Source organism: Bactrocera neohumeralis, chromosome 5 (genome assembly GCF_024586455.1).
Source record: "Bactrocera neohumeralis isolate Rockhampton chromosome 5, APGP_CSIRO_Bneo_wtdbg2-racon-allhic-juicebox.fasta_v2, whole genome shotgun sequence".
Lineage (NCBI taxonomy): Eukaryota > Metazoa > Arthropoda > Insecta > Diptera > Tephritidae > Bactrocera > Bactrocera neohumeralis.
In genome coordinates this window covers 73,659,386-73,687,044 of record NC_065922.1, presented here as the reverse complement: position 1 = coordinate 73,687,044, position 27,659 = coordinate 73,659,386, and the positions used below count along the sequence as shown (strand labels likewise).

At 33.8% G+C, this 27,659-nt stretch overlaps 2 protein-coding genes and 2 non-coding genes across 5 annotated transcripts in view; 3 read left to right on the top strand and 1 right to left on the bottom strand.

Annotated features, from left to right (window-relative positions):
* Nucleotides 1–24,709, bottom strand: part of LOC126760032 (dynamin) — a 42,860-nt gene extending 18,151 nt beyond the window's left edge. Inside the window, exons 1-8 of one of the 2 annotated variants that reach the window (XM_050475367.1) lie at nt 24,072–24,709; nt 7,819–7,892; nt 7,000–7,756; nt 6,807–6,923; nt 5,867–6,095; nt 5,626–5,783; nt 5,450–5,556; nt 1,033–1,226 (exon numbers count right to left, since the gene is read on the bottom strand). In XM_050475367.1, coding sequence (XP_050331324.1) covers nt 1,033–1,226; nt 5,450–5,556; nt 5,626–5,783; nt 5,867–6,095; nt 6,807–6,923; nt 7,000–7,756; nt 7,819–7,892; nt 24,072–24,217 — 1,782 coding nt within the window. In that variant the 5' untranslated portion in view covers nt 24,218–24,709. The remainder of the gene's footprint in view (nt 1–1,032; nt 1,227–5,449; nt 5,557–5,625; nt 5,784–5,866; nt 6,096–6,806; nt 6,924–6,999; nt 7,757–7,818; nt 7,893–24,071) is intronic. The other variant, XM_050475366.1, reaches the window with a different exon arrangement.
* A 1,402-nt stretch (nt 24,710–26,111) lies between these two features.
* LOC126758473 (60S acidic ribosomal protein P2) lies at nt 26,112–27,260 on the top strand. The gene is made up of 3 exons (XM_050472743.1): nt 26,112–26,230; nt 26,486–26,897; nt 27,082–27,260. The coding sequence occupies exon 2, from the start codon at nt 26,487–26,489 to the stop codon at nt 26,826–26,828; it is 342 nt and encodes a 113-aa protein (XP_050328700.1). The 5' UTR covers nt 26,112–26,230; nt 26,486; the 3' UTR covers nt 26,829–26,897; nt 27,082–27,260.
* Nucleotides 26,934–27,014, top strand: LOC126760845 (small nucleolar RNA Me28S-Am982). The gene has a single exon (XR_007667265.1). It is a non-coding gene; the product is annotated as a small nucleolar RNA Me28S-Am982 (small nucleolar RNA).
* Nucleotides 27,261–27,552: 292 nt separating the features above from the next.
* On the top strand, nt 27,553–27,634 carry LOC126760844 (small nucleolar RNA Me28S-Am982). Its single transcript, XR_007667264.1, has one exon. It is a non-coding gene; the product is annotated as a small nucleolar RNA Me28S-Am982 (small nucleolar RNA).
* The last annotated feature ends 25 nt before the right edge of the window (nt 27,635–27,659 follow it).

Here is a 27,659-nt window from a genome sequence, read left to right as displayed (position 1 = left end):
TGGAAAAAAACGACTTAGAACAAACCTTTTTTTTAATCCAGACTAATATTTATTTTAATAAATATGTAATTATTTTTATAACTAAAAATATTTAAATCAAATTTAGTTTTTATAACCAATTTTATAAAAAAAAAATTAAAAAAAAAAATAGTTTGGCTTAGAACATAAATATTAAAAAAATACCCATGAATTAATCCTAATAATTCCGAATTCCAATTCCGAATTAAATTTTCGAAAACAAATTAAATTTATTTGCTTCAATTTGAACAGAATTGCAAAATTGAATTTATTTTCTTAATTTAACAAATATTTAACATTTATCAGTGAATAAATAATCACTTCAGTTCATCAAGAACTTACAAGTGTTTATTTTTTTCATTAATTTTAAATATTTGAATTAGGGAAAAATTAAAAAAGTTTTCAGTTACTGTATAAACTAACAGTTAAATAAAATTGCAGGTCAATTTAATTTTTTTTGATTATTGTTTAGTATTTTGTATTATTATTAATTTGTTATTGGTTTTTAATTTTTACTATTATTATTTTTTTTATTATTATTTAACATTTTTCATTGAAATTATTATTTTTTTGTTATCATTATTACTTTTAATTTTTTGTTTTCTCATTATATTTTTCCTTTAAAAAAAAATTTTGTTAAAAAATTATAATAACAAATAAATATGTTGACGTGAATATTACTATATCTTTAATAAGTGTGGTGTGTAGCGAAAAACGTATTCAATTGAAAAAAAACTCTCATTTTTTATAAATAAACCGTGGGGCAATACTTTACATTTCCTCTATGAAAGCAAACGTTTCAAAATAAAACTGTAAAACACCATGCGACATTGAGCTAAAGCGCGTTTTTAATTTCTCTTGTTCTTGTTTACTTTTATTTTACAAGTTTTTGTTGCGGTTTTTTGTTGCATTTTCTGTTACTGTTGCTGTTACTGTTTCTATTTTGAATTTTGTACGTGGTCTTTGGTGGTTAAACGTTGTAAAATTTTTTTGTACTTTACAAAAATTACTAACCTTATAAACATTACGTCCATCTGGACTGAATAAAGCAAATGTGACACGTCTTGACATTGACATGAAGCCCTGTTCAATATCGCGTAATTTCAAACCATCCAACGGCAACATAAATTTCTTCTCCTTCTCATCCTCATCCTTGTACCAGGAAATACTCTCCGATGTCAGTACAAACCAATAGGGACGCGAACCGCCTGCAATGTTGTGTGGTTGTTTTTTCAAGTGTAGGAAAACAAAATATTTCGTTTTGCAAGTTTGTGGTGGTGAGTGGTAGAATGTAGCAAGTGATGGACGGAAGGTGGCAGGTGTTTGTAAGTATTAAGTTTCATTTTTGTTTTTAATTTTTGAGTGTTAAGAGTATCAATTTCCATGTGCCCGAGAAACAGAGGTGTATTGGTTTTGGCGTGCAGTCAATTAGAGGTGTTGCAATTATGTTGTTGTACAGTTGACGGTTTTTAATTAATTAATTTTTATTCGAAAAATTGTGTTGTTAAATATAAAGATGAGAAGTATAAGAAGAATTGGCGAATAAACAGCAATTGTACGATGAAGAAATGCAGATATAGCAATAAGACGTGCATGGAATGAGACAAAAAAGAAGAAAATTTCGAAAAAATGATTATTAACATTTTAGTTGGTTTTCATTTATAGAAATTTTATGAGCATGTAAAATGGATAACTCTATACAATTATACCCTATAGTAATTTACAATATACATACGTAAAATTTTGTGAGACCTAAGCTACATATACTAACTTAACCTAAGTATATAATATGAAGTATTTTAATTAGCTAAATGTACTATTTACAAAAAAAATAATTTAAAAAAATTTATATTACTATTTACATATTAACATAAAAATTAGCCGAAAGCAAGTTTAAAAACAGAAACGAGTTTCCGACGAAAGTCAACTCAAAAGCGTATTACATGCAGAAAATTAAAAAAAAGATGGGTGAAGCAAGCGAATGGACAAAAAAAATCACAATGAAACAAAAAAAATGGAGAGTAAAGTAGGAAAGGTGAAGCCAGAAGTACATACAATAGATAATACGTGAAAATAGAGATAAAAAAGTAGAAAGAGTTGTTGAAGAATTATAGATAGCAAGTGACAAAAAATTTAGGCTAGATTAATGTAAAAGTGGAAAAAAATTATTTTTTTCATAAAACTCGATACTGTAAAACCAGTTATACTCGATTTATGTTTGACGAATACGTATGTATACCTACATATGTTTATGTAGATTAATTTGGAGGAATATATTTAATATAATATCTATTTACGGTTATGTAATAAAAAAAAAAACAAGAAAATTAACTTCGGCTGTTTGGAAGCCCCTCCAGGTTCATTTCTTATAGCATATAAGGTTATAAAAAAATCTTTTTTTTTTTCTTGATTTTGTTCGCTTTATGCTCTGGTAGTCCGACCTGAACAATGTGTTCGGAGATTGTATAATTGCCTTGGATCTATGCCAAATTTCGTAAAGATATTTTATCGAATAAAAGAGTTTTTCAGACAAGAGCTTTATTTTGATCAGTCAGTTTGTATGGCAGCTATATGATATAGTGGTCCGAACTGAGTAATTTGTTCGGAGATTGTACTATTGGCTTGGATATGTGGCAAAAAATATTTTGTAGCATAAAAAAATGTTTCAAATGAGGATTTCATTTTGACCGATTTGCATGACAACTAACTATATCTTGCGGTTCGATATTAACAACAAAAAAGCTTCTTTGGAGGAAAAAATATTACAAACTTCGTGGCAAACTTGATATACCCCGTTCAGGGTATAAAAACTGCATATGTTTAACGGTAATTCATTATGAATGGCAATAAATAAGTTTTTGGAAATTTATTGCAGTTATTTTTTATAAAACAAAGTTCTTAAAACAGATGTAGGTTAAAATATTCGCATTTTTATTTTTAAACTTGCCAAAAGCTCATTTTTCGGATTTTAAACTAATTTGTGCACAACAAGAACACTTAAAGTAACGTAACTAAACATCTGCGCTAGTAAAAATATTAAAACTTATGCGCATGCGCAACCAATAAAAAGAAATATCAAATCCAGTGGTGTCGTGTGTGCATTTAAACGTTTATCAATATTATTACATTAATTGATAGATTCATAAAATTTCGGTATATATAAACATAAATATGGTATATATTTTTAGTTAAATATATCAATAACAATAAAAACGCAACACAATACTAGTGACAAAACTTGTTTCATTAAGCACACATAAATTGAGAACAAATTACAAGAGGAGAAGAAACAGTTGCAACGAAAAATGCAAATATTAAAATTAAATTCTTGTAGAAAACTTTTTAAAATATATCGAGCATTATACGAACCAAGAATTTGTGGCAAAAATCGCTTCAATGCTACAAAAATGAATAAAGAAAATCATAAACATAGGAGTAGGAGAGACAGATAATTAAAATAAACATAGAAAACTAAATACATAAATTAAAACATGCAATTTTTAATTTAAATTAAGTAGACGCACACAAAAACTGAGAACGAACAGTGAAGCGATTACTGAGCGAATAAGAAAAAAATGTTATATATATTTGTAAAGAGAAAAAACATATTTCCAAATAGTACTTGTAAAAACTTTTCTAGGATAACGTTTTTAAAAACGCTAGAATTGTATGTACTAAATAAACCCTAAGAAAAAAGTACTAAAATTGTATAAAAAATGTGAAGTACAGCAATTAGGTGCTACAAAATAATAAATTATATTCAGCTATTGCCATAGCTATTTTTTAGTACTAAACGTTTTTGTATAAATCAGAAGTGTACTAAAAAATTGTGAAACATTAATGGAAATATAAGTATAATATTATTATATATTTAAATAACCTGCAGAGTGGTCGAAAGACTTTGACAAATTTGTAACTAAGTATAATCTAAGAATTGTGTACTGTTTCTAAAAACTAAATTTTAGTATAAATTGATATTTTGTAACTTTAAGTAAGTCTAACTTAAGTGTTAAACAATTTGGTACATAAATCTACTTAATATCGACAAATAATTGCAAATATTTTTGTTAGTCAAATAATCCCTGAAAACAATATTTCAGTATAAATTATATATTTTTAGTACAATCAATTAATTTGTAATTTATGTAAAAAAATTAATTATGAGAGGTATTTTAAAAATCAAAATTTATTCTACAATGGAGAAAAATATAAACGAAATATTATTCGCAGTTTTAAGGCTAGTTGTTGTAACAAAAAAAAATAATAATTATAAATTATTGTACCGGAATTTATTACCTTTGACAGATTGAAAATTATTTGACTCAAATTGAAAGTCACAACCATTTTAATAAACATTATCTTGGACACATACGAGTTATTATCGTTGTAAGAACAAAATATATAATTTTACCAGGTTTGCAATTTTTTTATTTGAATAAATTTAATGGAAATTTAATTGGTAATCACAAAATCCGAGTTATTACAATTAAACTCAAAATCAGAATGAGTTATAGAAAATCAAATTTTTTAATCCGAAATCAGAGAATCCAAAAAAAAAAAAGAAAATCCGAATTTTAATCCAAAATCAGAAAATCCCAAAAGGAAAAACCCAAAATCAGAATAAAAAAAATTAAAACTTGAAGTAAAACAAAAAAAACAAAATATTTTTTATATCAAAAGAATGAAAAGAGATAATAAGGAAGGATTTACATATTTCTAACTGAAAAACTAAAATTAAAAATATGTAATTAAATGTTAGTAAGACAAAACTCTGATTTTATTTAAAATAAACTTTCCTTTTCAAAGATACCCACATTGGTAGAATACGTAGCACGCAAGCGCGAAATAATTTCAAATTCAAAAAACAATTTTGTTTATTTTTATTTAGAAACTTGGGATTAATATTGTTCTTCACTATTTTTCCGATTTTTTTATTAAAATTGTACTTTATTTTTTCATTCCCGCTATTTGGGATGAAAGATAAATACAAAAAAATTCTGATTAAGTAACGGTTATTTGCACAAATTATTGTAGATTACATCCACAATGAAACTTACTAATTATCATAACAATTTCAATAGAAATTATTAACTAATGAAAATAAACAAAGCAAAAAACTTCGGATAGCAGTCATATAAACACAAATACAACAAAAACTTACTGATATCTAAACAAACCTATAATTTACATAAAATTACGATAACTATCAGCTCACAACCACACAAGCGTATGAATCTCTCAACACCCGAACCAAGCTAATTCAACCACAATAGACTTATAATTAATAATATACGTTAAATAAATACAAAACAACAACAATAAATCGATAATATTAGACACTCCACGATTTGTGGCATGACGTAAAAACTAAGCTACGCTTAAATTAATTACAATAAATCTAAAAAAAAAATTTGATTATATAGGTACGCACCTTTCATAATACCCAAATTTTGTATGACCATATAGCCTTTGCGTATAACCTGATTGCCCAACTGGCGTGTGCCAGTCTTGTTGGCATTTTCAGATTTGTTCTGAGCACTAAAACAAAATAATCAAATAGTTACATATAAAAACATATAAATTGTGGTATTTTGTACAACTACGCACTTTGCAAAGCCAATGAAATCCTCATGATTGGTATTCATGTAGGCCAATTCGAAATCGATGAGCAACAGGATTTGTTCCTTACAGTACTGTTCACGCTGGCGTATGTGTGTAGTGATGATGCGTTCGGTTTCCTCACGCAAGCGTGGATAGCGTGACATCTGAAGAAAATTTTATATCGAAATTTATTTTTTTAACAATGCAATTGACAAAAAATATATATAACAATAAAAAATATATTTACCTTATCTGTGCACATGCGCACCACAACGGACAATTCCTGTACGACTAGATCGACACACTTGATGACCGGCTCCTTTAATTGTGCAATTTGACGCTTGACAATCGCCTCGAAGGCCATGTCGGGTGTGAACAGGCCCACACGAATACCATGTATATTACGAATGGCGAATGAAATTTCGCGACGTAATTCTTTTTCATCACAAGCCATTTTTACAATTTCGAAACGTAAACTGAAAGTTGGTAAATAAATGCGTATATTAATATTAGAAATGGTACACTAGACAATAAATTCGAAAATATCTAATTTCGAAAGATTAACTTTGAAATTATTATTTTCGAAAAAGTTTAATTTCGAAAAATTAACATCAAAATTTTAACTTTCAAAAAAGTTTCATTTCTAAAAATTGCCGAAAAGGATTATTTAGAAAAAATGTCACTTTCAAGTCGAATATTCCATTGAATTTTCAATTTCGAAGAATAATATTTTTTTGATAAAACAAATGAATTTGAAAATTACAAATAACATGCTCTACTAACTTTAAATTTAATTCTGAAAGGAATTTTTTTACGATAGAAATGAAACGTTCGATTTTTTTTTTCCTGAAACAAACTGAACTTTCATTTCGAATAATATTTTTTCGAACAAAAAACTTCAAGTTTTGAATATAATAAACGTTAAATTCTTCTAATTCATGGAAAACCGTTCTTCAAAAATGTTATTGATTTTAACACCGCCGGAAAATTCTAACTTCGAAAAATTATATTTCGAAATACTTAATATCGAAAAGCATTTTTCGGTCAAATTTAACTTTAGAAATTATACTTTCGGATTTTCCTTCTACGAAAAAACTGAATTTTCAATTTCGAAGAATAATATTTTATTCGAATAAACAGAATTTTTCAGTTTCCAAAATAATAATTTTAAAGCCCTACTAACTCACCGTTCATGGAAAATTCTATTGATTTTAGCACCACCAGATAGTTCATTTGTATTGACCAAAGCTGAACCGGAACCTTCAATGGTACGCTCAAAATCTGACTGCAATTGTTGGATCATTCTAATTGTTGGAGATAAAATAAAATAGCACATAAGCAATAGGAGACCACATTTAACAACTATTGACACCAACTTACTGTAACATCGCCTTTGTCTTAATGCTAGGATCGTCAGGTCTGAAGTGCTTAAATTGCTCCACATCCTTTTCCAGTGTCAACATTTGCTTTTGTAATTTATCACGCAAACCTGGAAGCGTATCACGAATATGATTGGTCAACTGTTGATTGAGTACACGTTGTAGGTATGGTGTGCCCAAACGATCGGCCATATGTCTATAAGATGGATGACTAAGGAAGAATTTGCGTTCAGCCGCCAAGGCTTGATGAATATCCTTACGTCCCTCAATATCTTTTTGTGAGCGATTCACCACACCAATGTAGCCGCGTCGCAGTGGCAATAATTTATTCTCTAAAATATCACGCGCATCTGTGCCTTCGTCCATAAGATCGAGTTTAGTGATCACACCAATTGTGCGCACACCCTGTGGATCGACCTCTTTAGCTAATTTCAATGCATCCGAATTGGCTAAATCTGTATTAGCTGGCGTTACAGCCAAAATGAGACAAGTTTCCTTGCGTATAAATTGAAAGATCATTCCTTTAATTTGTTGTTCAATGTCTACGGGCTGGTCGCCGATCGCCACCTTGGTTAGACCAGGCAAATCGATGAGTGTCAGATTGAGTACATGTGGTGAGTAGACACGCAAATTTATTGGTATATTGGATATGCCCTTATTACTGCCAGTTACACGATCCGTTTCATCCTCGATCTCTTTGCGGATCTCATCGAAACTGGTGAATTTCTTACCCTTACAATGCAGAAATTCACCATGTTCTGCGCGGATAAAATAGAAGATTTTGAGTGATAATAAAAACAAAATAATACGCCTAACTTACCGGTAACGCCGTTAATCAACTGTAAGATCAATGGACGACGTGTTACAATGCCTGAACCACGAGGCAAAAAATCTCTGCAAAGGAAAAAGTAATCAATTAAGTCTTCATTAATCGTACTATACAAACGAAATACAATTTTAAGCAACGTTTTTTTCTTATTTCAATTATTGTTATAACAGAGAACTTTAATTTCAATTAAGAAAATTAAATATATTTATCGAAAATATGTTCAGCTGAAAAGCTGCATTCGCAATTAGTGCCAGCACGATACGTTCGTTTTCTTTATTAACGCAAACATACACACACATGCATAGCTTGCGATTGTGGGTGTCGCTATGACGCATCGAATCATTAAAAGTCCAGCGCATGCAACAGACTAATTAGAGAAACAAAGTTTAAGCGGCGTGTGAAATGATTTATCAAGCGTTTGAAGAGCTGTTGCTGTGTGCACCAGCAGCGTTGGTTTAAAAACATAACATCATCAACAAAATTTGACAGCTGACAGCTAACTGATATGTACTCATATAATCGTATAAATGCCCATCAGCTGTGCACATTTACGGCTATTCAGCCTTTACTTCGAAGTCTAACTCGTCACTTTACAGTGGCTTATAGGTTTTAAACACATTTCCCGTTCGCTTAACGGCTTTTCTTTTTGTTTACAGTGCAAAAACTGAATTTGTAATTCATCTGACTTTCGAGTTTAAAGTTCAATACACCACAATTGCTTACTTTCTTCGCGCGGCGTGTATATTCTTGGATTATATGTACGTGTGAAGTTAATTAACGAAAGTTCCAGAAATTCTTCGCCGACATACGCTCGAGTTTCAGTGATCTTTGACATGTAGTAAATTTCACTTGGAATTTGGCAATGTTTGTTTTTTCTTGACGCTTAATTATGCGCACGGTAAGCCGGATAAAAATGTTTTGTTTAAGCACTTGTTGTATCAACAATGGCAATAGTCTTTAAGGGAGTATAAGTACTACATAAATTTTTGGCTCAACAATTCACAAAAGTCAACCCAATCGTTCCCATGCCATGAATCGGACTTGCAACCGGGCGGATATTTTTTTATATCTTGTACTTAGACACGACTGTGGCTTCACAATCAGATGGATACTTTCTCAGCAGCATTCTAAAAAAACCTTTGGACTTTTAATCTGCAGAGCTCTTCAGCCATAAGCTGGGTTTCTGGACTTAGTTTTTGGCCCGTCTGTAATCAGAGCTGCTATTTAGTCAAACATCTGTTCTCTAACTAAAGCAACATGATTTTAACAAAAATTATATTCGACGCCATAGCTGGAGGAACAAAGATTTGACAGTCTAAGCAAGGTACCTCAATCTCGGAAGGTGAACCGACCCTATGTAAAGGCATAATATTTAAGCTTGCAGAACTTAAACTTAAAAAGTTCGGACTATTCAAATGTGAGTAGAGTTAAGGTCGACTAACACAAAGTCGACAGAATGTCACTCCCTTCAAAAGATATTGGACAGGCACTTCTGAAATCGAGGGAGATAACCTTTTTTGACGCTAAAAGACAACTTTCCAGACCTTTTTCTAAAAGCGTTTCTTAAGTTTTAATTATCGATGGAAATTTTCGACAACGAGAGAACATACGGTACATATGTATATACTTGTATAAGGGTACTCTGGAATTTAAATAATATTAACGGATGGATTTTCTTCCGAGAAGAACTTTGATAGTCTCGACTCATTCACAAAATACATGTGAGGAATGTTATCTGCTGTTACAGCAACAACAACAAAAATCATTCTCAGAGTTCGTTCGAAGTCCGTTCCCATGACAATAGCTCAATCGATTTGATGTTACCCGAACGGAATCCGAAATGTTTCATGTCGCTGCAAGAACATCGCCCTTAAGAGGAATTATTTAATTTACCCCGAAGTTTGTGGCACGCAAAAGAAAAAGTTGGTAATCCTATTAAATGATCGGACTTGCGAACCGATGGGACCACTAAAGCATATAGCTGCCATACAAACTGATCAAATTCAAGATAACAATATTTTTAAACCCATTTATGCTACCCGTGAATGCCAATGTTTCTATTAAAATCAATTAATTTCATGTAGATAAGTGATAGAATTTTATCTCCAAATTATAATAATATTGAATTTTATGGGAATTTTTCGTGCTAACTGCCTTATAACCACTATCTAACCTACTTTGTTTTATTTATAACTTTTTTTCAGTCGCTCTTTAACTAATCTGACATAAGCCCACTAATTTGTCACATATACTCGATAAAATGTTTGTACAAGCAGTGTTCAAAGTGTCATTTTTGTTGCTAGTTTGTTGACGGTTGGCGTCCCCTTTTGTATTTATGGCCATAGAAGGTGTATTGGCTTTACACACTAATTGACGTCGCATTGCATAATGGAAGTGTATGAAAGTATGTCTGTATGTATAGTATATATTTAAAATCAAAACTATGCAAACATTGACACATAGTAAACAACAATATCAAATTATTTATATACAAACATGTACAAAAACATTCTAACACAAGTATACCATATATGACAAGGTATGTACGTAACAAAAAAATAATAAGAATCATATAGATAAGAAACAGCAATAGCAGAAAGTGATCGGAGATAAAGTACGAGTACATTAGGTCGACAAATCGACGGCAATTTTATTGCACAGGTGTCATCGATTATGGTGCAATATGCACATACAAGCAATGTACATACATATATTCATATATGTTTATAGCACATAAGCAAGGTTAGCGACAGCAGGAAATTACGTTGGGCTCATCATAACAGCTGCCAAGCTGAGTTTGCGCCCCTTCCCTTTCACCACTGCCAATATCAAATGACCAGAGCAATATGTTAAGCCCAGGAAAGGGCCGCCGGCTCTATATAAGAAATAATAAATTAAGAGTTGCCCGAGTGAATAGGAGAGCTTAGCTTGTGTGTTTGAAATACAAAGCTGGTGAAATTTAGAATTACGTAGGCACTTTAATTCGGCTGTGAAAAATTTTTATAATCAAGCATGATCAGAATATCTGGATCTTAGCCCGTTGATGTGATCTGAAATGACGGGTTTCTAGCTGCTGACTCTATACAAGAAAGCATTTTTTAAGGGCTGGCAGCAAAGCAATTTGGTGAGCTACTGGCCGCCAGCTCTATATAAGAAATGCTGTTGCGATGGCTAGCTGGAAGCCATGTGACTTGACAGAGTTAATGTTAAGTGAAGTGTTGATGCCATGCGTTAAGTGAAATGTTGATGCCATGTTAAACAAATTGCCGCGCTTCTGGCCGCCGGCTCTATATAAGAAATGCTGTTGGGTAGGCTATCTTGAAGCCATGTGACGTGATTGAGTTGATGTTAAGTGAAATGTTGATGCCATGTTAAACAAATTGCCACGCTTCTGGCCGCCGGCTCTATATAAGAAATGCTATTGGGAAGGCTAGCTGGAAGCCATGTGACGTGATTGAGTTGATGTTAAGTGAAATGTTGATGCCATGTTAAACAAATTGCCGCGCTTCTGGCCGCCGGCTCTATATAAGAAATGCTGTTGGGATGGCTAGCTGGAAGCCATGTGACGTGATTGAGTTGATGTTAAGTGAAATGTTGATGCCATGTTAAACAAATTGCCGCGCTTCTGGCCGCCGGCTCTATATAAGAAATGCTATTGGGAAGGCTAGCTGGGAAGGCTAGCTGGAAGCCATGTGACGTGATTGAGTTGATGTTAAGTGAAATGTTGATGCCATGTTAAACAAATTGCCGCGCTTCTGGCCGCCGGCTCTATATAAGAAATGCTGTTGGGATGGCTAGCTAGAAGCCATGTGACGTGATTGAGTTGATGTTAAGTGAAATGTTGATGCCATGTTAAACAAATTGCCACGCTTCTGGCCGCCGGCTCTATATAAGAAATGCTATTGGGAAGGCTAGCTGGAAGCCATGTGACGTGATTGAGTTGATGTTAAGTGAAATGTTGATGCCATGTTAAACAAATTGCCGCGCTTCTGGCCGCCGGCTCTATATAAGAAATGCTGTTGGGATGGCTAGCTAGAAGCCATGTGACGTGATTGAGTTGATGTTAAGTGAAATGTTGATGCCATGTTAAACGAATTGCCGCGCTTCTTGCCGCCGGCTCTATATAAGAAATGCTGTTGGGATGGCTAGCTAGAAGCCATGTGACGTGATTGAGTTGATGTTAAGTGAAATGTTGATGCCATGTTAAACGAATTGCCGCGCTTCTGGCCGCCGGCTCTATATAAGAAATGCTGTTGCGATGGCTAGCTGGAAGCCATGTGACTTGACAGAGTTAATGTTAAGTGAAGTGTTGATGCCATGTTAAACGAATTGCCGCGCTTCTGGCCGCCGGCTCTATATAAGAAATGCTGTTGGGATGGCTAGCTAGAAGCCATGTGACGTGATTGAGTTGATGTTAAGTGAAATGTTGATGCCATGTTAAACAAATTGCCACGCTTCTGGCCGCCGGCTCTATATAAGAAATGCTATTGGGAAGGCTAGCTGGAAGCCATGTGACGTGATTGAGTTGATGTTAAGTGAAATGTTGATGCCATGTTAAACGAATTGCCGCGCTTCTGGCCGCCGGCTCTATATAAGAAATGCTGTTGGGTAGGCTATCTTGAAGCCATGTGACGTGATTGAGTTGATGTTAAGTGAAATGTTGATGCCATGTTAAACGAATTGCCACGCTTCTGGCCGCCGGCTCTATATAAGTAATGCTGTTGGGAAGGCTAGCTAGAAGCCATGTGACGTGATTGAGTTGATGTTAAGTGAAATGTTGATGCCATGTTAAACAAATTGCCGCGCTTCTGGCCGCCGGCTCTATATAAGTAATGCTGTTGGGAAGGCTAGCTAGAAGCCATGTGACGTGATTGAGTTGATGTTAAGTGAAATGTTGATGCCATGTTAAACAAATTGCCGCGCTTCTGGCCGCCGGCTCTATATAAGAAATGCTATTGGGAAGGATAGCTGGAAGCCATGTGACCTGATTGAGTTGATCTTAAGTGAAATGTTGATGCCATGTTAAACAAATTGCCGCACTTCTGGCCGCCGGCTCTATATAAGTAATGCTGTTGGGAAGGCTAGCTAGAAGCCATGTGACGTGATTGAGTTGACGGCAAATTGCCGCGCTTCTGGCCGCCGGCTCTATATAAGAAATGCTGTTGGGTAGGCTATCTGGAAGCCATGTGACGTGATTGAGTTGATGTTAAGTGAAATGTTGATGCCATGTTAAACGAATTGCCACGCTTCTGGCCGCCGGCTCTATATAAGTAATGCTGTTGGGAAGGCTAGCTAGAAGCCATGTGACGTGATTGAGTTGATGTTAAGTGAAATGTTGATGCCATGTTAAACGAATTGCCGCGCTTCTTGCCGCCGGCTCTATATAAGTAATGCTGTTGGGAAGGCTAGCTAGAAGCCATGTGACGTGATTGAGTTGATGTTAAGTGAAATGTTGATGCCATGTTAAACAAATTGCCGCGCTTCTGGCCGCCGGCTCTATATAAGAAATGCTGTTGGGATGGCTAGCTAGAAGCCATGTGACGTGATTGAGTTGATTGAGTTGATGTTAAGTGAAATGTTGATGCCATGTTAAACAAATTGCCCCGCTTCTGGCCGCCGGCTCTATATAAGTAATGCTGTTGGGAAGGCTAGCTAGAAGCCATGTGACGTGATTGAGTTGATGTTAAGTGAAATGTTGATGCCATGTTAAACGAATTGCCGCGCTTCTGGCCGCCGGCTCTATATAAGAAATGCTGTTGGGTAGGCTATCTGGAAGCCATGTGACGTGATTGAGTTGATGTTAAGTGAAATGTTGATGCCATGTTAAACGAATTGCCGCGCTTCTGGCCGCCGGCTCTATATAAGTAATGCTGTTGGGAAGGCTAGCTAGAAGCCATGTGACGTGATTGAGTTGATGTTAAGTGAAATGTTGATGCCATGTTAAACGAATTGCCGCGCTTCTTGCCGCCGGCTCTATATGGGAAATGCTGTTGGGATGGCTAGCTAGAAGCCATGTGACGTGATTGAGTTGACGGCAAATTGCCGCGCTTCTGGCCGCCGGCTCTATAGTGAAATGTTGATGCCATGTTAAACGAATTGCCGCGCTTCTGGCCGCCGGCTCTATATAAGAAATGCTGTTGGGATGTTAAACGAAGGCTAGCTGGAAGCCATGTGACGTGATTGAGTTGATGTTAAGTGAAATGTTGATGCCATGTTAAACGAATTGCCGCGCTTCTGGCCGCCGGCTCTATATAAGAAATGCTGTTGGGATGGCTAGCTGGAAGCCATGTGACGTGATTGAGTTGATGTTAAGTGAAATGTTGATGCCATGTTAAACGAATTGCCGCGCTTCTGGCCGCCGGCTCTATATAAGAAATGCTGTTGGGATGGCTAGCTAGAAGCCATGTGACGTGATTGAGTTGACGGCAAATTGCCGCGCTTCTGGCCGCCGGCTCTATATAAGAAATGCTGTTGGGTAGGCTATCTGGAAGCCATGTGACGTGATTGAGTTGATGTTAAGTGAAATGTTGATGCCATGTTAAACGAATTGCCGCGCTTCTGGCCGCCGGCTCTATATAAGAAATGCTATTGGGAAGGCTAGCTGGAAGCCATGTGACGTGATTGAGTTGATGTTAAGTGAAATGTTGATGCCATGTTAAACGAATTGCCGCGCTTCTGGCCGCCGGCTCTATATAAGAAATGCTGTTGGGATGGCTAGCTAGAAGCCATGTGACGTGATTGAGTTGATGTTAAGTGAAATGTTGATGCCATGTTAAACAAATTGCCGCGCTTCTGGCCGCCGGCTCTATATAAGAAATGCTGTTGGGATGGCTAGCTAGAAGCCATGTGACGTGATTGAGTTGATGTTAAGTGAAATGTTGATGCCATGTTAAACAAATTGCCGCGCTTCTGGCCGCCGGCTCTATATGGGAAATGCTGTTGGGATGGCTAGCTAGAAGCCATGTAACGTGATTGAGTTGATGTTAAGTGAAATGTTGATGCCATGTTAAACAAATTGCCGCGCTTCTGGCCGCCGGCTCTATATAAGAAATGCTGTTGGGATGGCTAGCTAGAAGCCATGTGACTTAATTGAGGTGTTGCGAGGTGAAGTGGTGACGACATACATACATAAAATTTTAAAAAAGTTTTCTACTTGTTTTCTAACGCTAAATTGTGCTAAAGGATGGAAGATCGTCCACAAGTACGAGTATTAATTTAAATGAATCATTTTGTTGAGTGAATACAAAAATACTTGAGTTCTATTGCTTCGCTTTGCGATATTTTTGATTTCCTCTTATCGGGTGCAAAAAAGGCTTTAAATAAGTGAAGTATACTTAAAAATTTTGTTTCAATATTTGCTTAGGCATCTTATCAGCATAAAAAAATTGATAAACGAAAATAGAAAGCGATCTCGCTTGTTGGCTTATTTTTTATGCAAATTTGCTTTACATTTTTTAATTTTAAAAAATGTCCAAATTAAATATCATAACAAAACAATGTGCATGTAATTTTTGCCTTTCATCGAGTTTACCGTTCGTCGAGTCAACACAACAATTTAAATTCTTTTATGCTATCACTAATTATTAGGGAGTTCACAATCACTGATAAAATATTCTATTCGGCTTTATTAAATATTTGTAGACCCCTAGAATATTTTAACATTATGAGTCATACGCAAGTTTACTTCTGAGCATTGAACCCATTGAAAATTTCATTATTGCCAAAAAGGGACATAATTGATAATGACTTGTGGAAAATACTTTAACATCTATGCTTTCTACAGAATGAGCTAAAAGTTGACTCACCACTTTGTAAGGCATTTTCGTTAAGTACCACAAGTGTTTCATTTAATAATCATATAATTTCCCTCACTGATAGAAAAAATCACAAAAAAAAACCCCGTTTATCACCCAAAAGAAGTTTTTAGTTTGTGTATGCCTATTTTTCGCCAACTTTAATTTATTTGTATGATGTAGTGTTGTATGCCGCTCTAATATATTTTAATTTTTACAAAGGCTTTCCTTTACAACTTGTTTCTTATTCTGTCCTCTAACTTTTGGCTTCTTTAGCTTCCTCTATGCTTCGTTTTAGTTCTCGTTTTTTTCTATCTTTTTCCTTTCTGTTATTTTTATCTGTCTGTCTGACGGTTTTATTACTAACGGTTGGTATTGTGATAATTTCACTCAGAGACATGTTTTCGATGTCAGAACCTAAGTGACCTCTAAGGTTCTATTTTCTCTACCGTCACCAACGTGTGTGTAATACATTAAATATTTTCTATTTATATGTATATTTAACTTCGGTCGACGAACTTGAGCAAACGTCAGTATAGTTTTGCATATTACGGGGTCTGGTATATTGAATATCTCCTAACTATTATACCAGCGTTGGCGGTTTTCTTTGCGAATGGGATGTACTTTGATTTATCAAGATCCTTATGTTAGGTTATAATGGCTGGTTGTCCTACAGGTACTTTGTAAGTTCAGATGGAGGTTCAATACTAGCTAATGTTTATGTCGTGCGGAACGTCAACGCTTTTTGCTAAGTTTAATAAAGACTAAAGTCCTTGAACTCTGAATTTCATAGATATCTAAGCCGAATTCCAAGTAAAGGAATTGGTGCGTGAGAATCGACTATTAACAGTCAGAGTTCTTACTGTCATCGTTGGAATATCGGAAGGATCAGTGAAAACCATTTTAAAAGTGAAAGCACGAAAAAATCACTAAATTTTTTCGAAAAACAACGTCCTGTTAACGTCTTTGAAACTTGAATGCTTTCCCACTATCATTAGGTCATGAAACGTAATATTACTGACAATGTGTCGTGGACCTATGCTTACGAGCTGGAAAAAGACGATCAATCGGGCGAATCTCATGACAAAGGTGAGCCGAAGCCTAAAGTCAGATCAGGTCAAAAATCACAGTTATGTTGACAGTTTTCTTCGTGATGCACTTCGAATCCCTTCGGCCAAACTGTCATCAATGAAAACTATTTGATTGTTATGCGTCGTTTGCGCGAAGCTATTCGTAAAAAAAAGACCGAATTATGCTTCTTGGTTTTTTCCACCACGATAATGTACTGTCGCATAATGAATTGATTCTTCATGAGTTTTTCGCCAAATTTTTAAACAATATCGTGCCTGACAACCACTGATTTAGGTACCTGTGACTTCTGGCTATTCAGCAAACTCAAACGACCGATCCGGGAAAGCCGTTTTGAGTCAATTGAAGACATTAAACGGGAATCGCTACGGGCATTGAAGGCTATTCCGAAAATTTACAACTGCTTTGGAAAAAGATTGGAAAACACATTTGTACAAGTGTATTGGGCCAATGGGGATTACTTTAAGGAGGATGACATAGATGTTGAACTGTGACAAGAGCAGTTCTTAAACATTTGAACCGTTCTTTCAGAAAATTGGTCGAGTTCGTGCTCAAATTAAGGGTTTTATAATTAAAAATAAATAAACTTTGGGTTCAATCTACAAATAATCATTTTCTGATCATTATTTCATATACCTTAAACGAGGCTTTTCTCTATCAATCTGGCGTAGAAAAACATATTGAAGACGCGAGCTAAACATTACTCCATTACCCACAAGCGGTAAACTGAAACTTAACACGTTTTAGGAATAGTTAAACCACATCATTCAAATGACTCACGCGCGTAACGAATGTTAAGGTAATATAAAATCGACAGAGGTTAGTTGCGGACGAACAAAAAAGCCAAAAAAAACCGGTCAAACTGTCAAAAGAGACAACGTTGCCGCGTAAAACAATATAAAAAGGGTAAAAAGAACAAAAATAGTAATTATATTGGCTGACTCTTTATACATACAAAAACGTTGCAAGCAGCGCTCATTGTATTCCAGTGTAGACTGTTTTTTTTATAACTTCAGCCGGCAGCAAATATATCTTGCTTTGTGTAAGCTTTTGGAAACCTCCATGTTTGGCGAGAAGAACGTTGATAAACATGTGAGAAGACATGACCGTGGACCCCAGAAAATGGAAATTTAAATAATAAATGTTGAAAACAACAGCGAATACACGCATACAAATCAACAATATGCGATCATCAGCGATCACGTCACGTACGGCAATCAAAGAGCAGTTGAAACTCACAAAAGAGTGAGGGCCAATAATGATGAGAAGAAAGAAAACATAATTCACGTAAAACATAAAATATTTAAAATAACGGTTTGGGAAGTTATAAAATGTAAGATATTTTGCATTGAAAAAATGTGGTTGGAGAGGCGAAATATCCAACGAAAAACGGATAATAGTTACAACACCTAACAAACTCGCGTTCCCAAGATAGTCGGATCTACTTAACCGAAACGGACCCGGATTTTTATCAGACTAAGCACTGTAAATTCGGTAGCATTCCCACAAATTACTTCGGAGATGTGTCTGCTGGTACAACAACAACAACCGCATGAACCAAAATTTTAAATACCGAAAAAATCGAAATATTCAAATATTCTAACCTCTGCTGATGTGAGTATATGTATTTAAGAAAAGCCGATATTATACTTTATTAAAGAATATGGTGATTAATTTGAATAAGAATTAAATATGATTGGTTCGAAAAATTTTAATTCAAATAATTTTTACAAATGTAAATTATTTAATGTTTTGGCAGATTTTTTTATGTAAACTAAAACCTTTTAATACTTTCAAATTAAAACTGTGAAATATTGAATGGGCTTGTCAGGTCGATAAAATTGTAAGAAATTACTTTAAGCAATTTACATATTTTTTTGTAGAAAAAAATGTTGAGACTGTATCGAAAGATAGCAGTACTTCCGCATAACGGAAATTTTGTGTTTTATGTATTTTTTATTTAGATTTACTTAAATGTAGCAAGTAATAAACATTACTCATAGCCCAATCGTAGAGTAAATTTATGACATTTTATGGCTTTTGAGCTACCAACCTTAAAATATTTTCAATTACAATAGACTTTGATGGGCACTTAAAGGCGAGTGCCAAAAATTAAGGTATAGCCGATGATTTTCAATACAAAAAAATCCATTACTTGCCAAGTTAAAGGGGTTGGTGTGCAAATTGCGCAAAACAAGGCAGCACTAGAAACTTTTCTAACAGCCGCAAGGAAGGCAGATGCAAAGCCTACAAAATATATGTACATAATATTAGCCAGAGTTGACTGGATGTTTTATGTATAAAATTCTCCAAGTACAACTACAAAGCTGTTGCTCTCATCCAAGCATAAGTGAGTGTGCAAACACACAAAGTCGTCTTACATAATCTGTACAAATGAAATCAGCAATGCAGGAAAGAATACTTGTCAGCTTATAGGCGCAATATAAGGTGTACTCGTATAACAATAAAATTATGGCAAATATATGAATGGAATATATTTGAATTTGTATGTTGAAATCCTAAGCAACCAAACCAAATAAAATGTGTATGTCAGTGATGACAAAACAATGTAAACAAAGTGAAAATATGGAGATCGCTAACAGAGAATGCCAAGTTGAAAGAAACTTAGTAACATGAATATGCAACAAGAATAGCAACAATAAAGAAAAATTGTTTTCAGCAATTGATAAAATGGCAAATGGCATTGAGAAAAACTCTTTGCGCACCCAAGTGTGTATTAACTACTACAATATTACTATACTATGCACAATATTACTACAAACCCCACCATAGTTACAATAAATCGAAAGCAAGCGTTAACGTTAATGACCCAGATATTTGTGTACTGCTTCTGCTTTATTTTACTTCATACACCAGCGCATTGACCATAAATTTCCGCTGCAAGCGCAAAACTGAAACCAAAAATGACCGTTGTTGGCCATAGTCTTGCATGAAGTCGGTAGGCAGGCGGTCAAGTACTCGATAATTAATTATCTTCAAAAAATAAACGATGTGTACAATAATTGCGGCAAAAAAGCAATGAAGCGAAAATATTTGGTGAACTTTAAGTGTGTTTTAAACACACGCCCTCAGAAGACCAAGCGTATCAAAATTCGAAGATGAAAAAATGTTAGAAGCTCACAACGCAGTCCTCTGACGAAATCTTACTTTTTTCGAAGTCCGTCTGTGTTGGAGGAAAAACCCCTTTTTAATGATACCAATAAATGATCCGACGACAGAAACATCAAAGAAAAAATTAGAAAACTACGCTCGTACTACATCCGATGGGGCCGTGAGAAACGCAGAAAAAACGTACATTTGACTTGAGACTTCTATCTACATTGCCAATTGTGTATACAGCCAAAGTGAATCGAATTTATATCCGTCGATAACATTTATGCAAACACAATGGTTATTGATTTATATTTTTCGTACTTTGGCTAGACATAACAGGGGATAATACCAGAAAACCAGAAAAGCTTAAAAATGTTTCTCATGATCTCAGCGTTGAATGGGACACATATTTTTTCTTTTTTCACTGCTCTCCGTCCCATTTTGATGGCTTTGTTAATCAGAAATATCAAGTGATTCTTAACAAATGGGTTCAACATTTTGTTTACATTGCCTAGGACAGAAGTGAATACGAGCGAAAAGGGAAAAATGTCATTTATATAACAAAATTTCCATCGAACAGTTTACTCGCTTTTAACTGAGAGGCCACCGAATGTTGGCTGTCAAGCATAATGAGTTAGGTATGCAATTAAGTCCTCCTCGCAGTGATTAAATAAAAAGGCTGCTTTAAATCCCAGCGGATTAGTAGAAAATGAATTTGAAAACAAGCCAAATGATAAGTACGTAAATAAAGCAGAACATGAAAAAAGGAAATTGTAGATAAAAAAAATGGGTGGGGAATATTATTTCATGATAATAGTTTTATAAATGTTTGTTTCGAATTACATAAAAATTCACATGGTTTTGAGTTGTTATACCAAAAAAATATTTAAGAGACATCATCTAAAAGGAGAAATGGTTCCACAACCAATTAAAATATTAAATACAAAATTTCTAGCTACCATTCTTTTTATATCCTCGTGAGTAGAACGTTATCATGAAACATAGCCTTCTGTTTGTTTAGGAAGTCCGATAAATTATTTGATATTTATTATGCTTTATTAATATCAGGTAACATTTTTTCGTTCGGCGAGCCTTCTACAAATCTTTTAATACCCGTTTTCATTTTTTTATGTACATATATAAATACATCAGTAATTACATACTTAATTTCTTATGTTTATACATACATATGTATGTATAACCTGTGCTCGTAACCTAATTGTCATGCAAACAAAATCGATAATATTGCAATTTATTACTTCCAAATTACATTTTCATTCGTTGCCTCGTACTTATTTGTTTTTGCAAACTTTATCGACTGAAACGAATCTGAAATTATACAACAGCATAGGATAAGAAAATAACAGTTCCTATAATAATGAAAAAATATGCCGAAAATTCTGGATTTTGCTTTTGATCTGTTAAATTTGGAAAAATTATATAATAGGGAATTTTATTCAAATTGAAAGTAGTTTTATACAAGATCGAGCACAAAGTTGAAAATTAATAAAAAAAAACCAATGTCGACAAAAATTTAGCCATTCAAACTTACAGAAAAAACACAAAAACCGAAAAAAAACTCTCACCGAAGCTGATACTTCTAACAAATAAAAAAAATTCCATACAAAAACTTGCGAAATTTTAGATCGTTGTCTCCAAAAACATAAGTACATTTTAAGGGATAATGTTCGCTCGGTGACTAAGGATAGCCAAAGTCCTCTTCAGTTGTAAATTATCTTGCAATTTTCACCCGAAGGGGTTGATTATTTAACAGTCTCATTTTACATATCTTTTTATATCTCATATCTCAGTTATATTATTTATAGATTACTCATCCATTAAGGGGTTTTTTGTTTTATTAAATAGTAGAATATGTTTAAAACATTCTTCCAAAATTTTAAATCGATCCTAATACAATTCTAGAGATAGTCCCTTCGGAAGTTCCGCCCTTCACGCCACGTCGGTGTAGCGCACAGCATAATGCGTTTTTTTCAAAACTCTATTTTTGAAGTCGGTGGACAGGATTTCTCGAAAAGTTATGTACCGATTTAGTTCGAATTGTGTACACATCTTTGAAATAACATTGACTAATTATTGAACGAAGGATTTTTTTTAATTACAACTTATTTTTAAGCCAATAAATGACGAAAATTTTACCAAAAAATTAGATTTTTTTGTTCAAAGTCGAAGAAAAAAATGAAAAATTTAATGAGAGCCCAGCGGCTGAATTTTCAACATGTTTATATCAAGGAGACATTGTTCCAATATCTACCTTCGATATTGCATATTATATTTTTGAAATATCTACTTGTTTACATTAAAAAAATCGTAAAAATACCTTTTTTGTACCTTTGAAACCCACCTAACCCTTTAATCATAGATTAATTATTTATTAGATAAAATTTGAGATCTTTTTTCTAAATAAAAAAACTAAAACAGAGACTTTGTTTGCTTTACATAACCAAACTTTAACTACATACATACTAAGTACATTTGCGCCAATAGATGGATGTTCATATGTATCTTTCGATCGAAAGGTCAATGAAAACTTCACATAGTGGCAGTACTACACTTGATATTTACGCACGTAGCACCACAGGGAGGATAACACTGAAACATTAACGCGAATAGGGATAGTGTGAAATAGCGAAAAAGCGTAGGAGTGCGATATTGAAATTGCACATAAAATAAAAATGAAAAAAAAAAAATTTAAATTCAATATAAAATACGAATCGCTCTCAGTTGTGCAATTTCATTGCATCGATTTAAGGTACGCTCTTTGAAAGCGTGCTCCCAAGCGCTCTCTTTCTTGCTGCCATGACCTTTTTGGTCAGCTGATAGTGCGCATACGCTATGTTTAAACACCCCCTTAGTTTGTGATAATTTTTTTCTGTATTTGCCGTTTGTTTTTAGTATTTTTTTTGTTGGTCTCATTTAGGCCTTTTCATAACATTGCTATTTTTTTAAACGTATGTATAATATTTTTATTAATATTTAAATATTTTTTTGGAATTTAAAGTTTATGATATGTGGAAATACTCCCTCTTTTACACACCATTTTTAATTTGGGTTCGCAGTTTAACATATTCTTGTTTCGTGTAGCTGTGGTTGTATTAGAGGTTATTATCACTTTTTGATAATGTTTATGAATGCGGATGGAGAAACCAATTACTTACAGAAGAATTGGATAGTGGAAACAAACTGAGCAGATGATTGTTTAAAAATAATACACGGTTAATAGGTATAAGATTTCCAAATAAAAAATCAAATACTAAAGTTTAACTAGTATTTGCGTTCAGGAAAAATCATTAAATTTTAGAAAAAAACGTAATTTAAGATTTCGTTTCAAATTATCTGTAAATACCAAAGAAAAGTTAAAACCGAAAACTTCTTTTACAGCAATGGAAACTAAAAACCAAGACTGTGGACACATTCACGAAGGTGAATTTTGAAATTTTTGCGTGCAAATAAAACACAAAAGACAGTGGCGTTGAAATATGTTAACGAAAAGTAAAAACTTTACAAAAAGAAATAAATAAAATGAAACAAAACCATAAAGCGAAAAAGCAATTGGATAAAAAAGCTGAAAGATACACAAAATGAACGTATGCTTATGTGTATGTATAGAATATGCTTTATTTTTAAAAATCCATAGAATAAAATATACACTAATTCTGTGTTAGTGATAAAAAAAATAAGTACTGAAGTTGCATTTTTCTTTACTCTTAGAAGTAATAAGTAGTAACTGATAAGCCTTGAAGTGTGTATAAATTGGTTACACAAAACTAGAAATAAAATGTAAAGACATTGATTTTTCCACATATTCAAACATTTCGGTTTCGTTTACTGCTTTGGCCACTCAGGCAGGTGCCCGGAGAATAAGCGGTAATAAAATCCGAAACACAAAAGCAAGACTGAACTAAATACGGTACAAGGTGGTCGGAGTAGGAGACAAACGTACATGCGAGAACATACATATATAAGTGTTTGCGCATGGCACCATCACGTCTTGCTTCCTGCTGCATAATAACCGCTACACAATGTACATTTTTCTTTTAAAAGTGTTCCTACCAACCCACCAGTCAGACACAATCACCCAACTATCTTATGCCGCCCCACATGCGACCCATGGAGCACAGCCAAATTCATTGATTATTCAAATACAATATGTCATATCTTCATATAGTATATACGTTCATACATATATACATATAAGTAAGTTAATGTTATCTTTTGGTGTACACTTACTTGCCAACGAAATTTTCCAACACCGAACTCTTTCCGGCCGATTGACCGCCTACGACAGCGATCTGTGGCAAATCAAGCTGCATATGCACGCCCAATTGCGTGAATGCATCTTGTAGCTTATTAACAATTGGAATTAGTTGCTCCATTTTGCTGGTAGTTGTACTGCTTGGGCCTCTGCCCTTACTCGAAAAGTGGCTGCCTTACGGCCACTGATAACTGCGCGACTACGTTTGTGGGTTATTCGTTTGTTGTAACTCTTATTTTTTTCTATCTTAATTCGTTTGTTATACCTATAAAAACTATTTTAATATTAACACGATTACGATTTCGTTAATTCCAAGACATCACTTTGTGGTGTCCAGAAATTTTCGCATACACTGCACTAGCGATTACGATTTTATGTACTGCGCCCACTTTTTCTAAACCACTTTTTTGTCTGATATCTACACTATTTGTCACCACGTACTTTATAAAACTTGAATGCTATTTCAAGAATTTTTCGATTATTTTTCTATTAATTTTATTTTATTTCATTAGTTTGAAAAATTTTCAGCACTGTATGGAATTATTGGAGAAAAAATTATACGTTCTTTCCTCACATCCACTTCTTTGGTATCTATCACGATTTTGATTCGCCCTCGACTGATTTCGATTTTTCGTTCCTTGCTTTCAATTGCTTTTACGTTACCATTCTTTTTCATCCGTTAATTCTGCTTTTACAGCTGCTTCTTCTTGTTTTGACAATTTTAACGAAGAGGTTGGCAAGGAGTAATTCAAGAGAAAGCAACACAAGGCAGATAAATAAATAAATGACACGAAGATACAAAACAAATAATTCCAACTGTCAAAAATCGTAAAAAAAAAATTCAACGCAACAAAAAAAGAAACAATCCAACAAACAAGTGTCATAAATACACCAAAACAGATGCATTTTATAAGGAAAAGCGCTAGAAAATTGCAAAACACGCAAGTTACGTACACGAGTAGAATTAAAGCGAATCCAGCTGCTAATTACTATTTCACTGCTATCTGACGCTGATTCATAATGGCAGTTCGGCTATCGAACAATGTTTTTCCTACCTCAGCACACCGCAGCGTCTTTTCTAAAACTGCATTTTACTTTCTTTAATCAAAGAAGTTCATTAATATTTTCACACATACATGCATACATATGATTATCAACCAATTTCACGGCCAATTCACACCATTACTATGTGCAATAACTCTAATCTCCTATTTTTTAGTTAAAATTTTTGTGACTCGTCATTTACCGTTTTCTATGTATTTTGCTGTGTTTATCTAATTGGAATGTATAAATTCAAAATGCTAGTACACGTCACGTCACAATAACTTGTTTTATGCAAAATGCTTCTGCTCTTAAAACGTATTTATTTTCTCTACAATTACTGTGAAATTATTAAATCTTTTATACAGAAAATTTTTAGAAACACCAACGGTGGTGCAGAAAAATAGCAACTAAGCTAACCTGAAAAAAGAATGCTACCACTGAGCTTATAAATTTGATGGCTTTGCCAATCAGTTTCGAAAAAAATATTAGTTTTATTGTTATCAGTTTTTTTTTAATTTCTTTATAAACAATATAAAATTTATATAGCATATTTACTTTTACTAAATCCCTTTTTTATATATTCATTAATTACATTTGTCAGAATTTTGCAACAGACCTTTAAATATATTATTATTTTTTAATATATTCAAAGTTCTATGCCCCATTATAGAGCAATTCTTATAAGATTCAATAATTTATAAACTTATAATAATAATAGTAATAGATTATCGCATTTTTTAACTGAATGTATCCAATAAATATTTTTATGAAAATTTTAAACAAAATTATCCCTAAAATATAACTATGATATTTATTACTAAAGCAATTGCTGCAAAACATATGTAAATACAATATAATTATAATTATTTTAAATTAATTTTATTTATTTCACTTATTTTGACAACTAAATGTAAATGAAATGCAACTCTAATATGTAGTAATAGCACAAGTTACTGTGCAGTGGCGAAGAGGCGGAAGTATCCTGTAAATGTCAACTAGCTGACAGAGTTCTTTTCGTTCTAAAGTTTTTAAACGAAAGTTGTATTTTCTTGTGCTGTACACGTTTCGTGTCGAAAAAAAGGACTTAAAAGTAAGTTTATTGGAAAAAAATTAAAGCTAACGCGAACACAACTAACAGTGCATAATATTTATATGTTATTGTTTTACATATGTGCAAGATGTTGAAGATTTTATAAGATAAAAATGTTGCATTTCCTTCGAAGTTAAACATCAGTTGTTGATATGTAGCTGATATGTTGTTGTGTGCGCGGAAACTTTTGCGATGTACGCAATTGGTTTCTCTTTGATGTGTTCTTCTAAATTATTTCTTGATATTTGCTTATAGAATGCGTTACGTGGCTGCATACTTGTTGGCTGTTCTTGGCGGTTCCGAAAACCCCAAAAATGCCGATATCGAGAAGATCCTCAGCTCGGTCGGTATTGAAGTTGACTCCGAACGCCTCACCAAGGTTGTTAAGGAATTGAACGGCAAGTCCGTTGAAGAATTGATTGCCCAGGGTCGCGAGAAACTCTCGTCCATGCCTGCTGGTGGTGCCGCTGCTGCTGCAGCTGCTCCAGCTGGTGGTGCTGCTGATGCTGGTGGCGACAAGAAGGAAGCCAAGAAAGAGGAGAAGAAGGAAGAATCTGAGTCCGAGGACGACGACATGGGCTTCGGTCTCTTCGAATAAGCTATTCATTCTTTTTAACGGGGTCCACTGGCAATCGCTAGTACAACAAAAAACGTGCAAAACTTCTGGGTGAGTCATTGCTAAATTATTGCCATTATTTCGGCATTACTGTGATGAATTAAACTTCACCATCTTTCGACTGAGAACAAACGTTGATGTCACATAAGTTTTCTACTGATTAAATAAACAACAAAATATTTTATGCATACATTAATGCGTACGTAATTGCTAATTGGATTTTTATCTCTTACAGGTTACTGCTCAAGCTTCGGTCAACAACGTCAGCACGGGAGGGTTTAAAATGAATGTAGATTTCCTTGTAGAAAGCACAATTGTGTTTTTTGTAAGGATAATTACAAACTGACAACCTATACAACATAGTTGAATTTTATTTCTATGAAATAAAAGAAAGTAAAGTTTTACACGTTTAAATTACTGCTTTTATTTAAAATGATAGATGATAGGGTCATTAACAGAATTGGTGGTTGGTAAAGTTTTTAGGATTGAGGGATTTTTGAAAATTTAATTTCAAGCATAGTATATAGATATATATGTCAACAAACAAATCGTTGAAGGAAATCTGGATTAATACCGCTTGCTGCAAACATATGACTATTCTCTGGAGCAACAAAACCAATAGCTATTATTTTAGGTGAGTAAAAAACACCGTATCTTCATACATATGCTCAAAAAATGTGAATTTGATACAAAATTACATTTTTTAACTCTATGATGAATAAAACTTTCACCATCTTTCGACTGAGAATAAACGTTGATGTTGCATAAGTTTTTATCTGATTAAAAAAAAATTTAAAAAAAATGCTTCAGTTT